Below are 14072 nucleotides of genomic sequence, written 5' to 3'. Positions count from 1 at the left end.
TAGAGACAGGGTTTTGCCACGTTGGCCAGGCTGATCTCAAACTCCTGACCTCGGGTGATCTACCCACCTCAGTCTCCCAAAGTGCTGTGAATCACTGTGCCTGACCTCATTTTCTCTTCTCATTCTTTCTTGTTGGAATTCCTACTAGTAGTCAATGTTGGATATCTTGTATGACTTTTCTTCTGGCCTTGTTGTCAGTTTTGCATTCTGGGAGTTTTAAACTTTAGCTTCTTTCTTTTTTTTAGATGGAGTTTTGCTCCGCTGCCCAGGCTGGAGTGCAGTGGCGCGATGTCAGCTCACTGCAACTTCCGCCTCCCGGGTTCAAGCAATTCTGCTGCCTCAGCCTCCCAAGTAACTGGGGTTACAGGCGCACGCTGCCATGCCCAGCTAACTTTTTTGTATTTTAGTGAGACGGGGTTTCACCGTTTTGCCCAGGCTGGTCTCAAAGCCCTGAGGTCAGGCAATCCACCTGCCTCAGCCTCCCAAAGGGCTAGGATTACAGGCGTGAGCCACGGCGCCCAGCCTAAACTTTAGCTTCTAACACTACTTTCAGATTTTAAAAAAAATTTCAACTATTTTAATTTTCAAAAAATTTCAACTATTGTTTTAATATTTATTATTATTTATATTATCTCTTAACTCTTGGAGAATAGTGTTTCCAAGATTTTTTCTCTTCTGCATTTATCGCTGTTTCCTTTGAATTCCTTCTTTTCTTCTTCCTTTCTCTCTCTTTTTTTCTTTTTTTTGTTATTGTTGTTATTTTGGAGGGCAGTGGGGAGGCAAGGGAGGAGTTTTTTCCTTCCTTTTCTTTTTCTGTTTTGTCACCTAGGCTGGAGCGCAGTGGCGCAATCATGGCTCACTGCAGCCTTGAATTGCTGGGCAAGCAATCCTCCCGTCTCAGCCTTCTCCGTAACTGAGACTACAGGCACATGTCACCACTCCTGGCTGATTTTATTTTATTTTATTTTAATTTTTTTTTTTTTAATGCAGAGAGGGTCTTGCCAGGTTGCCCAGGCTGGTCTTAACTCCGGGCCTCAAGCGATCCTTCTGCCTGTAGCACTAAGAGTTCCAGTGTGAGCTGCTGTGTCCAGCCATGAAGCCTTTTCTTCTTTCCGTTGTGTTAGTCTCTATCCTTCAGGTTTCCTCCAGTGGTTGAGATCATTGGCTGCTAATGTTAAAGAGCGATTGGCATCTCTCTTTAAGTGGGTAGATGGTGGAGGAGATCAGGTGGGAACCAGGCCCTGTTAGTGAGTGTCCAAAGGTCATTATCTCCAGGGTTTTGTTGTTATTTGCTTGCTTTTGTTTTTTCCTGGGCTGGTCATTTTCTCCTAAGAAGTCTCTATCTGAGGAGTAAAAGGCAGAGTTGTGAGTGCCGCATACAGAGAGGAATGATTTAATGCAGCACTTCCCACTTCCCAGGTCTGCGGCTGCTCTAGGGGAGAACAGCACCCACTCTCCACTGAGGCAACCACCTGCCTGGATGGGTTGCACATAACCCTCTCCTTAGTGGTTTTTTTTCTTTTCTTTTTTTTTTTTTGAGACAGAGTTTTGCTCTTGTTGCCCAGGCTGGAGTGCAATGGTGGGATCTCGGCTCACCGCAACCTCCGCCTCCCAGGTTCAAGTGATCCTCCTGCCTCAGTCTCCCAAGTAGCTGGGATTACAGGCATGCACCACCATGCTTGGCTAATTTTTTATTAGCCAGGGGTTTCTCCATGTTGATCAGGCTGGTCTCGAACTCCCGACCTCAGGTGATCCACCCGCCTTGGCCTCCCACAGTGCTGGGATTACAGGCGTGAGCCACTGTGCCTGGCCTCCTTAGTGCTCTTTCAAACAGCTCTCCTACTTTTGTTCTGCCTGTTGTCCTCTAGCCCTACCCCTTGCCCTTGTCTTGAGACTAAAGCCTCCAGTTGGGGGAAAGCAGCTTGCTTTGCACTCACTTCTCTCTTCACGCACTTTGGCTCTATTTAGCTTGTTTTTTTTTTTTTTTTTTTTTTTTTTTTTTCCCAAGATGGAGTCTCAGCCTATCGCCCAGGCTGGAGTGCAGTGGCATGATCTCAGCTCACTGCAACCTCTGCTTCCCAGGTTCAAGCAATTCTCCTGCCTCAACCTCCTGAGTAGCTGGGATTACAGGTGCCTGCCACCATGTCTAGCTAATTTTTTAGTATTTTTAGTAGAGACAGGGTTTCACCATGTTGACCAGGCTGGTCTCCAACTTCTGACCTGAGGCGATCCACCCACCTTGGTCTCTCAAAGTGCTGGGAATACAGTTGTGAGCCACCATGCCCGACCTATTTAGCTTTCTTTAGATCAATTACTGTTTGTCCACTTGCTTTTCATTTCCTGTCTCATTTTCTTTGTCTTTGGAGGTTTTTTGTCTTTCTTTACTCTTACTGTAGTGGAGCACTGGGGAAAATGAAGATAAACACCTATGTTGCATCAGGCGTGTTCACCCTGAAGTGCACACTTTCTGCCTTTGTACATTTGCCCTTAAGGTCTCTGCACCCCGCTATTGATACACACCTTACATATATGATTACTAGGCTTGTCCTGTTGTTCTGATGGGACGATGCCAGCCAGCCATTGCAGGATCAGGTGATTCCTTTGGAGGAGGCCAGAGATTCTATGTGATCTTTGTTCTGCACTTTCTTAGAAGTCCTGGAAATTCTGTGAAATTGTGTATTCCCCTGACTTTTCTTCTTCTCCCTCCATCATCTCTCCTCAGAGTTTCTGCTACCACCTAGAGTTTTGTATGCCATCTCCTGGCTCTTCTGAGCAGGGATGATTAATCTTTTTCTTCATTTTTGAGCCTGCCTATTCTCATTGAACTCCAGGGGCTTGGCGTGGTCTCTAGCAAAGAATCAATAGCTGATGGCTGCAGAGAGGTTGATTCACACACCAAGGATACTTTACTTAAAAAGAAAATAGGTGAATGCAGGACCTCCCTGTTCTCAGATCCTTTGTGTTGATTGGCACCGTGAACATTACTGGCACTTCATATGTTATTTTAATTATTATTCCTTTTGGTTGTTATTGTTAACCCTCCTGATAGATTTAGTTTAGTTTTCTTTTTTTTTTTTTTTTTTTTTTTGTTTTTGTTTTTTGAGACGGAGTCTCGCTGTGTCTCCCAGGCTGGAGTGCAGTGGCGCGATCTCGGCTCACTGCAAGCTCCGCCCCCTGGGTTCACGCCATTCTCCCGACTCAGCCTCCCAAGTAGCTGGGACTACAGGCGCCCGCTACCACGCCCGGCTAATTTTTTTGTATTTTTAGTAGAGACGGGGTTTCACCGTGTTAGCCAGGATAGTCTCGATCTCCTGACCTCGTGATCCACCCGCCTCGGCCTCCCAAAGTGCTGGGATTACAGGCTTGAGCCACCGCGCCCGGCCTAGTTTTCTTGACCAGGGAGTAGTACGGGGAATTTTGAGATTTTCTGCTTCTACAGGATTTTGGCTTAATAATAAGTGATATGTTTAATTTAGCTCATATTTGTTGAGTGCAGAGCACTGTGCCTAGTGATGTGAAGCATACAAAGATATTCAAGATGGCCGGGCATGGTGGCTCATGCCTGTAATCCCAGCACTTTGGGAGGCTGAGGCGGGTGGATCACCTGAGGTCAGAAGTTCGAGATCAGCCTGGCCAACATGGTGAAACTCCGTCTCTACACAAAATACAAAAATTAGCTAGGTGTGATAGCGGGTGCCTGTAAACCCAGCTTCTCGGGAGGCTGAGGCAGGAGAACCCAGCTTCTCGGGAGGCTGAGGCAGGAGAATCACTTGAACTTGGAAAGTGGAGGTTGCAGTGAGCCGAGATCGTACCACTGTACTCCAGCCTGGGTGACAGAGCGAGACTCTGTCTCAAAAAAAAAAACAAAAGATACTCGAGACATGGTTCGTTCTTTGAACACTTAGTTGACTCAGGACAAGAGCCTTAAATTAGTAGTCCTGCTACAAGATAAATGCTGTGGTCAAAATGCAAACTATGCAATGGGAGTAATGTGGAATTAACTAATTTAGTAATTAACCCTAGCTGGGGGATTAGGAAAGGCTGGGAGAGTTGGAGATGAATCCCGGGAGAAGGCCAGACTCTCGTGAATGGATGTGGTAGGGAAGGCCATCTCTGGAGGTAGGACTGTCACAGGGACACTTCTTCTCTTTTTGTGACAGCCATCTTGAGTTACTCTTGTCACTTCTTTGCCTTTCAGAGTAAATAAATGCCATATGTGTTTGGGTTTTTTGGAGCACTGCTTGCAAATTGTATGCAATTCCAATTGTGCTTTTCTATCCTAATGCTAATGATGTTGTGCTTTTATACTATTACAATGTTGATGTTGGTCTCTAGCCGCAGATTCTTGTACATCGTCAATCTGGATGCCCCTTTCGAAGGTCACCGAAAGATCTCTCGCCAGAGCAAATGGGACATTGGAGCTGTGCAGTGGAATCCTCATGACAGCTTTGCACACTATTTTGCAGCTTCGGTGAGCTTATTTAAGGAATACAGGAGAATGCTGTTACATGTGTCATCTGGGGCTGGCAGATCTATGTCCTGTGTAGAGAAGAGAGTGCAGTCCTCATTGCTCAGTTGGAAAAGAGGTTTGGATGGTTCTGAAAGAAAGACAGAGGCAAGTTACAGATTAAATATATGTGGGAATGCTCGCTGGTCCCATCGGTGTCAGGCCTTGTATTTCTAGGGACTGAATCCAGATTTTGAAAGGGAAACAGGCAGATGCATCCATTTCTGTGAGTGATGAGAACCTGTTTCATCAGCGGCAATGTAACTAGCAAGTGGCCAAATGGCAGATGACTTTGAAAGACGTTCTAAGGAGGGTAACTGGGGAGCTGGTGTGGAGTTGACCTTCATTGCTTTCAGAGGGATCAGGAGACTTCCCCTACCCTTCCATTCAAAGGAAAGGATTCTTCCTTGATTGGGAATCATTAGATTTCGTTAACCCCATAAAATTTTATGTGCCTGTTTATGTGTGATTTTTTTCCCTTGGGAAAACATGTATAACTTTTGTTAGGTTTTCTAATACAAAAATCTTTTCTTTATACAAAAGGATTCTGGACTAGAACCTCTCTGGCATCTTTCTCCAGATTCTGTGTCACATTGTATTCTAGAATAATGAGAGATCTAAACTTTTTGCTCTTTTTGCATTGGGCTGGCAGGAGAGTATTTAAAGGAATCTTTCTGATTCACCAGGGGCAGGACCACTGTACAGCCTGTCTCAGTCTGTTCTTGTCAGGAAAGGCAGTCTGCGGAAGGAAAGCATCTGAGCAAAGAAAGAAGAGCAACTTTGTCAGCTTGAGAAGGAACAGAAAGCCGCCCTTCCCAAGCTGTTTCCAAAATAGGATCTGCCTTTAACTGTGGATGTCTGAGGTTGCGCTGATTTTCAGGGCTATTCTGAAAGAGAAAGGGATCGTCAGTCTTCCTGCCTTTCTACTCTCAGCCTCTCTCCTGGGTGATAGAAGGAGCTCTTTTAGTTGGTTTATACCTCGGGACTCTTATTCCCCTCTCACCCTCAGCCCCTGATCATCTAGTCCAGGATTTTTTAACCTTGGCACTACTGGCTTGTTAGGTCACTCTTTGTGGTGGGGGCTGTCCTGTGCATTGTAGGAAGTTCAGCAGCATCCCTGGCCCTACCTGCTAGATCTCAGTAGTATCCTCCCCTCCCTTTGTTATAACAATCAAAAATGTCTCCAGACACTGTCAGGTGTCCTCTGGGAAGCGAAATCCCCTCTGATTGGGAACCTTTGGTTTAGACTGACGCCTCAGTAGTTGTACTCCGTGGATTAACACTGCATTTGTTCGGGAGTGCTAACAAAGACAGCCTTTTTAAAATTGTTCTTTCACAATTAATCATTTTAAAGTGAACAATTCAGTATCCTTCACTGCATTCACAGTGTTGTATAATCACCACCTCTATCCAATTCCCAAGCATTTCTATCCCTCCAGGGTAAAACCCTTTACTCATTAAGCAGTTTCTCCCCATTTCTCCCTCCCTTGCAACTCGTGGCAACCACCAGTCTGCGCTCTGTCTCAATGGATTGATCTATTCTGGATCTTTCATAGACATGAGATCATAAAATAAGTGGTCTTTTGTGTCTGACTTCTTTTACTTAGCATAATGTTTTGAAGTTCATCCATGTTATAGCAGGTATCAGAACTTCATTCCTTTTTATGAGTGAATAATATTCCATTGTGTAATTATTTATCTAGCTGTCCATCCATCAGAGGACATTTGACTGGCTATTGACTAGAGCTGGCATGAACATATGTGTGGATGTACTTGTTTTCACTTCTTTTGGGTATACACCTAAGAGTGGAATTGCAGGGTCATATGGTAATTCTGTGTTGAACTTTTGGAGGGAACCACCAAACTATTTTCACAATTGCTAAACTTTTAAACTCCCATCAGCAATGCACAGAGTTCCAATTTTTCCACATCTTCTCCAAAATTTATTTTTTGTATTTTTTAAAAATTGTAGCCATCCTAGTGGATGTGAAGGTGTGAAGTGGTACTTTACTATGTTTGTTTGTTTTGAGCTGGAGTTTCACTCTTGTTGCCCAGGCTAGAGTGCAGTGGCGCGATCTCGGCTCACCACAACCTCCACCTCCCGGGTTCAAGTGATTCTCCTGCCTCAGCCTCCCGAGTAGCTGGGATTACAGGCATGTACCACCATGCCTGGCTAATTTTGTATTTTTAGTAGAGGCAGGGTTTCTCCATGTTGGTCAGGGTGGTCTCAAACTCCTGACCTCAGGTGATCCACCCACCTCGGCCTTCCAAAAGTGCTGGAATTATAGGCGTGCGCCATTGCGCCCGGCCTTATTGTGGTTTTAATTTACATTTCCCCAGTGACTAAGGATGTTGAGTATCTTATTGGCCACGCATATGTCATTTTTATTTTGAGAAATGTCTATTCAAGGCCTCTGCCCTTTTTTGAATTGGGTTGTTTGCATTTTTGCTGTTGAATCGTAGGAGTTCTTTATATATTCTGGATATTAGACCTTTATCAGATATATGATTTGCAAATGTTTTCTCCCCTTTTGTTGGTTGTCTTTTTACATTCTTGACAGTGTTCTTTGATGCACAAAAGTTTTAATTTTGATGAAGTTTATCTGTTCTTTTCTTTTTTCTTGGTTGGAAGGCAACTTTTTTTTTTTTTTTTTTGGAGACAGAGTCTCGCTCTGTTGCCCAGGCTGGAGTGCAGTGGCGCCATCTCAGTTCATTGCAGCCTCCGCCTCCCAGGTTCAAAGAATTCTTGTGCCTTAGCCTCCCAAGTAGCTGGGACTATAGGCACGTGCCTCCACACCTGGCTAATTTTTGTATTTTTAAATAGAGACGGGCTTTCACCATGTTGGCCAGGCTGGTCTCTAACTCCTGACTTCAAGTGATCTGCCTGCCTCAGCTTCCCAAAGTGCTGGGATTACAGGCGTGAGCCACTGCCCCTGGCTGGAAGAAAACCTTTTGAGAAAGCTTTGGTTAGGGAAATCTGAGGTCACGTCCTAGTTTTAACATTCTGTCTTTTATCTTGAGAGGCCCCACAATTTTCTGAGCCTTGCTTGCCTCATCTATAATGTGGGTGATGATACCCACTGTGGCGTGTGCTGGGGGAGGACAGAGGCCAGATGCGTTAAGGTGGACTGGCACTAGCAGACCCTCCAGAAACGGCAGGGAAAATTATCAGAAGACGAGGGGACTTTTCTTTTCATTCCTGTTCCCGTTGGAAGCTATTTTGAATCCTAACCTTTTCACAAGAATCTTACCTTTTTCAATTTGGAAACTGGTATTTCAGGATAAAAATCTCAGAATTTTATACATCTGTCTCTGAGCTAAAATGACAATCAGTCTATTACATATATATCATTTCGAAAATTATTAAGTGGCCTGCCATTGTTCTCAGCCTATTAGTAATCTTTATCACTTTCAGTGTGTTTCATAAACTCATGGTATGTAGGGAGCCTTTGCTGTTTTGTTATATATTTAAGTGAAATGTACTTTGATGCAAGTTATCTTTCTATTGTAGCTGTGGTTTCTTCTGGTCCATTTTCCCTGTCACTTTCTGCTTAACCCTTTACGAAATTAAATACAGGTATATTTCAAGGAGTGTTAAATAATTTTGCCTTCTAGGACACCCTTTTGATGGTCTTTCTTCTTTTCTTTCTTTCTTTATTTTTTTTTTTGAGATGGGGTCTTGCTGTGTCACCCAGGCTGGAGTACAGTGGCACAATCACAGCTTACTGTAGCCTCGACCTCCCAGGCTCAAGCAATCCTCCCACCTCAGCCTCTTGAGTAGCTGAGACCACAGGCATGCACCACCATGACTGGCTAATTTTTAATTTTTTTTGTAGAGATGTGATTTGGCTATGTTACCCAGACTGGTCTTGAACTCCTGGGCTCAAGCAGTCCTCCTGCCTCAGCCTCTCAAAGTGCTGGGATTACAGGCATGAGCCACCACGCCCAGCTTCTTTTTTCTCTCTTATGCACCTCTGTTTTTAAAGTGTCGTAGGACCCAGTTGTGATGGCGCAGTCTTCACTCCTCACATCTTATCCCAGCTATCCTGGGCTCTGAGGCAAGGGGATCGTTTGAGCCCAGGAGTTCTAGAAAAGCGTGGGCAATATAGATCCCATCTCAAGAAAAAAAAAAAAACAAAACCTGTGGTAGGTGGACTCTGGCCATTTGATCATGGAAGGGTGAGCTGGAGACATCCAGTATACCAGCAGCTGGGGAGACGAGTGTGACCTTCAGAGGGAGGAGGTTCCTCCAGTGGCCGGGACATTTTCCTGGCCCATGAAGCTCATGTGCAGAAGTGTTTCTGCACCTTCAGTTCAGCTGTGACTGTTCAAGATGTGTCTCTTAAGATAGTCCTGCCTTTCCATTTTGAGATTCACAGACCTACATACTGAGCTGAAGTTAGCTCAAGCTAATGTTAATTGTACTTATTCCTGATGGCTTTTCAAAGAAAAGTTCAGCCTGAAGGATCTCTGCCATGCGTGAGATCCCTGGCTTCCTCTTCTCCGCCTTAAGCTGATTGGGGCAAGAGCATATATACCAACGTACTTGCCTGCGGCCTTCTTTCCCTTCTTTTCAGAGCAACCAACGGGTGGACCTTTACAAGTGGAAAGACGGCAGTGGGGAAGTTGGCACAACCTTACAAGGCCACACTCGTGTCATCAGGTAGGCACCAGTCCTCCACAGCTCCTTAACTGTCTTGCTTTGTCACAGTCCCCTGGGAACGAAATGATGATGCCATCCTCCTTGCATGGCTTGACCGTCTGTGTTACACAGGCCCCGGGTGGTCAGCGGGTTATTAGCATTCACTAAGGTGATGGTGAAGAACACAGTGAGAAGCAGCCGGCATTTAGAAAGCACCATCGCGTAGCTGTTGACCCCCATCCCAGACCACATCCCGGACAGATATAGTCCAGTCCATGGTAAAGGATTAGAGCTGATTTTTTTTTTTCTTTTTTTTCTTTTTTTTGAGGCGGAGTCTCGCTCTGTTGCCCAGGCTGGAGTGCAGTGGCCGGATCTCAGCTCACTGCAAGCTCTGCCTCCCGGGTTTATGTCATTGTCCTGCCTCAGCCTCCCGAGTAGCTGGGACTACAGGCGCCCGCCACCTCGCCTGGCTAGTTTTTTGTATTTTTTAGTAGAGACGGGGTTTCACCGGGTTAGCCAGGATGGTCTCGATCTCCTGACCTCGTGATCCGCCTGTCTCGGCCTCCCAAAGTGCTGGGATTACAGGCTTGAGCCACCGCGCCCGGCCTTTTTTGTTTTTTTTTTGAGACGAAGTTTCACTCTGTCGCCCAGGCTAGGGTGCAGTGGTGCCATCTTGGCTCACTGCAACCACTGCTTCCCGGGTTCAAGCGATTCTCCTGCCTCAGCCTTCCGAGTAGCTGGGATTACAGGTGTGCTCCACCATGCCCGGCTAATTTTTGTATTTTTTTTTTAGTAGAGACAGGGTCTTACCACGTTGGCCAGGCTAGTCTTGAACTCCTGACCTGAAGTGACCCACCTGCCTTGGCCTCCCAAAGTGTTGGGATTATAGGCGTGAACCACCATGCCTGGCCTAGAACTGATTTTTGTCATAGGAGAGGAGGGATTATGCAGCAGAATCCCCCAGTTCATGGTCAGTGGTGCCTGGAAGGACATGGAGATGTCAGGGAGTGGCCCTTGGCTCTCTCTCTGGTGGCAGTGGTAACAGAGCTCCTGCATCACAGTTCATAACCCAAGGGCACAGCCACCTCCCAGTCAAGGCTTCCAGTTGGTTTTGAGTCTTCCTTGATCCACTCTTTCCCTGGGTCACTATTTCTGGGCTAAGCTGACCTGGAAGTGCTGGGAAAGGTGAGACACCTGGGTCGGGTGGAATGTTCTGTGGATTCACTGCTTGTCTAGGAAGCAGAGCACGGGTAGGGACCACCACAGGCCTCTGGCTGTCTCTGGGTGCTGCATGGCGGTGTGACGGTTTGCCGCTGCTTAAGGATGTTGAGTTTACCCAAGGTGCCTGTGGTGGAATTTGATTTAGAAAATGATAATGCAAAGATTACTTTGTGTGTTTTTCCTTCGTTTTTTCTGTTTATTTAGAGAGAGAAAGGTTATTGTTTGTTTGTTTGTTTTGAGATGGAGTTTCACTCTTGTTACCCAGGCTGGAGTACAGTGGTGCAATTTCAGCTCACTGCAACATCTGCCTCCCAGGTTCTAACGATTCTCCTGCCTCAGCCTCCCGACTAGCTGGGATTACAGGTGTGTGCCACCACACCTGGCTAATTTTTGTATTATTAGTAGAGATGGGGTTTCACCATATTGGCCAGGCTGGTCTTGAAGTCCTGACCTCAAGTGATAGCCCACCTTGGACTCCCAAAGTGCTGGGATTACAGTCATGAGCCACCAGGCTCAGCCCTGAGAGAATGTTTTAAGTTGAAGCACTGCATTTCTTTTCTGGGAGCAGATGATAGTATAGCTGGCAACTACAGGGCGAAGGACCTGACAGGTTCCTTCCAAACTCATGTTCATTACCAAGGAACTTTGGAGATTCTCAGTCTAAACCACATTAAGAAGCCCATTAACAATGACATTCTGAAGCCACTGGAGACTCGATGTGCTAGTGCTTCGGACCTGGACTCTGAAATTTTTTTCTTTTCTTTGTTCTGTTTATTCTTTGTGTCCCAGCGACTTGGACTGGGCAGTGTTTGAGCCTGACCTCCTGGTTACCAGCTCTGTGGACACCTACATCTACATTTGGGATATCAAGTAAGAACAATTAGGAGGTATAACCACTTGGTTGGGGGTGATTTGGGACCTTTGTTTTAGAGATCAAGTGTCTTAGTTTGGTTTCCCCTCAATACCTCGAGGCAAGGATTTGAGTGCAAATGTATTATTTGGGAGTGAAAGACACAGTTGTAGGGGGATGGAGAAGAGAGCTAGGACCTCTCTAGGTAAGACCTTAAGGAGAACTCTCCTTAGTTAGACTTCCTTCCTTCCTTCCTTCCTTCCTTCCTTCCTTCCTTCCTTCCTTCCTTCCTTCCGTCCTTCCTTCCTTCCTTCCTTCCGTCCCACCCTCCCTCCCTCCTTCCTTCTCTTCCTCCCTCCCTCCTTCCTTCCCTCATTTTCATCCTTACCCCCTTCCCTCCTGTCTTTCCTTCCTTCCTCTCTTTCTTTCCTCTTTCTTTCTTTTTTTTTTTTTTTTTTGGAGACATGGTCTCACTCTGTCACCCAGGCTGGAGCACTGTGGTGTCATCTTAGCTCAGTACAGTCTTGAAACCCTGGGCTCAAGTGTTCTTCTCACTTCAGCCTCTTGAGTACCTGGGACCACAGGCACTTGGCACCATGCCCAGCCAATATTTATTTATTTATTTATTTATTTTGAGATGGAGTCTCGCTCTGTCACCCAGGCTGGAGTGCAGTGGCGCGATCTCGGCTCACTGCCTGCTCTGCCTCCCGGGTTCACACCATTCTCCTGCCTCAGCCTCCCAAGTAGCTGGGACTACAGGTGCCGGCCACCACGCCCGGCTAATTTTTTTGTATGTTTTTAGTAGAGACGGGGTTTCACTGTGTTAGCCAGGATGGTCTCAATCTCCTGACCTCGTGATCCGCCTGCCTCAGCCTCCCAAAGTGCTAGGATTACAGGCATGAGCCACCGCGCCTGGCCTAATTTTTATTTTTTAGTTTTTTTTTGTAGAGACAGAGTCTTGCTGTGTTGTCAGGCTGATCTCAAACTCCTGGCCTCAAGCAGTCCTTCCACCTTGGTCTCCCAAAGTGTTGGGATTACAGGTGTGAGCCATTGTACATGGCCTATAATTTGTTTTCTTGCTTTTTTCTTTCTCTTTCTTTCTTTCTTTTCTTTTCTTTTCTTTTCTTTTTTTTTTTTTTTAGACAGAGTTTTGCTCTTATCTTCCTGGCTGGAGTGCAATGGCGCGATCTTGGCTCACTGCAACCTCTGCCTCCCGGGTTCAAACAATTCTCCTGCTTCGGCCTCCCGAGTAGCTGGGATTTTAGGTGCCTGCCACACCTGGCTAATTTTTGTATTTTTAGTAGAGACAGGGTTTCACCATGTTGGTCAGGCTGGTTTTGAACTCTGACCTCAGGTGATCCACCCACCTCAGCCTCCTGAAGTGCTGGCATGAGCCACCGCGCCTGGCCAGCAGGTCTCTCTTTACACCTCTTTTTAAGGCCCTCACAGCGGATCTACCTACTCCAAGTTCTGGCTAAAAGGAAGGCGAAGAATTGTGTACAAAGGGTGAAAAATACCAGGTGGGTGGTGGCATATAAATTGGGGATTTGATTTTTTATTTTCATATTTCAGAGACACAAGGAAACCTACTGTTGCACTATCTGCTGTTGGTGAGTGTATGCTTCTCCCACCTCGCCCCGGCGCCTCGGTTTGTCTTCATTTTCTTCCTTCCACTTCTTTCCTGTTCCTTCCTATTCCTTTCCATCTTCCTCTCTGACTGCCTCTCCCTGGGCTGCGCCATGGCCGAGTGGAATCGTGAGTCCCATGTTGTTGCAAGAGGCTCACTTTAGGCTGCTCCCAGAAGCCACGGTTAGGACTGTTGGGTGTGGAGCAGGACCTCATTTCAGAGTCCAAGGACAAGAGCCAAGTTGATTTGTTTTAACCTTTTTGTAGTGGAAAATTTCAAACATTCTGTAAAAATAGGGAGAAGAAAATGAACTGCCTGTGTTCATCGTCAGCTTCAACACTTGTCATCATACATCCAATTTTATTTCATCTTTTCCTCCACCCACTATTTCACCTCCACCTTCATTCCCCTTGTGATTTTTTTTTTCTTTTCTGAGACAGAGTCTCGCTCTTATTGCCCAGGCTGAAGTGCAGTAGTGCAACCTCGGCTCACTGTAGCCTCTGCTTCTCAGGTTCAAGCAATTCTCCTGCCTTAGCCTCCCAAACAACTGGGATTACAGGCGCCTGCCACCACACCTGGGTGATTTTTGTATTTTTAGTAGAGACAGGTTTCACCATATTGGCCAGGCTGGTCTTGAACTCCTAACCTCAAGTGATCTTCCTGCCTCGGCCTCCCAAGTGCTGGGATTATGGGTGTGAGCCACCATGCCCGGCCCCCTTGCGATTATTTTGAAGCTAAGTATTATATCATTTCTTCAACAAGTATTTCAGTGTATATTTTTACAAAAGAAGAATCCCAGTACCATACTTAAAAATACCTGAAAATATTAACAGTAACTCTTTAATATCATCAAGTATCTAAGCAGCATTCAAATTTCCCCAATAGTCTCTCTCTCCTTTTTAGTTACAAATTGTTTGAAAAATGGTTTGAATAAGAATTTACATAAAGTCTATACTTGTAAGTGGTTGACATATTTCTCATCTTTTTAAGTCTCTCTCCTCCTTTTTGGATTTTTGTTTTTCTTTTCCTGTAGTTTATTAAAGCAATGGTTCATCCTGTGGTTTCTCCACAATTAGATTACACTGACTGTATCTGCATGGTGTTTTTTTTTTGTTTTGTTTTTGTTTTTTTGAGACAGAGTTTTGCTCTTGTTGCCCAGGCTATAGTGCAATGGCGGGATTACAGGCATGTGCCACCATGCCTAGCTAATTTTGTATTTTTAATA

The 14072-nt window shown here is 45.6% G+C and overlaps 1 protein-coding gene across 9 annotated transcripts in view; it reads left to right on the top strand.

Annotated features, from left to right (window-relative positions):
• Nucleotides 1-14072, top strand: part of WDR59 (WD repeat domain 59) — a 128780-nt gene that overhangs the window by 28663 nt on the left and 86045 nt on the right. For all 9 annotated transcript variants that reach the window (XR_013411202.1, XR_013411204.1, XR_013411203.1 and 6 more), the window contains exons 3-6: nt 4336-4471; nt 9085-9170; nt 11160-11240; nt 12793-12830. Coding sequence is in view for 6 of the 9 variants with exons in the window: in XM_077984678.1 (XP_077840804.1) it covers nt 4336-4471; nt 9085-9170; nt 11160-11240; nt 12793-12830 (341 nt within the window). In the remaining 3 variants the exon portion in view is untranslated. The remainder of the gene's footprint in view (nt 1-4335; nt 4472-9084; nt 9171-11159; nt 11241-12792; nt 12831-14072) is intronic.

This window comes from Macaca mulatta, chromosome 20, assembly GCF_049350105.2.
Source record: "Macaca mulatta isolate MMU2019108-1 chromosome 20, T2T-MMU8v2.0, whole genome shotgun sequence".
In the NCBI taxonomy this organism is placed as follows: Eukaryota; Metazoa; Chordata; class Mammalia; order Primates; family Cercopithecidae; genus Macaca; species Macaca mulatta.
Note: the sequence above shows the minus strand (reverse complement) of the source record. Positions and strands in the feature narration are given on the sequence as shown.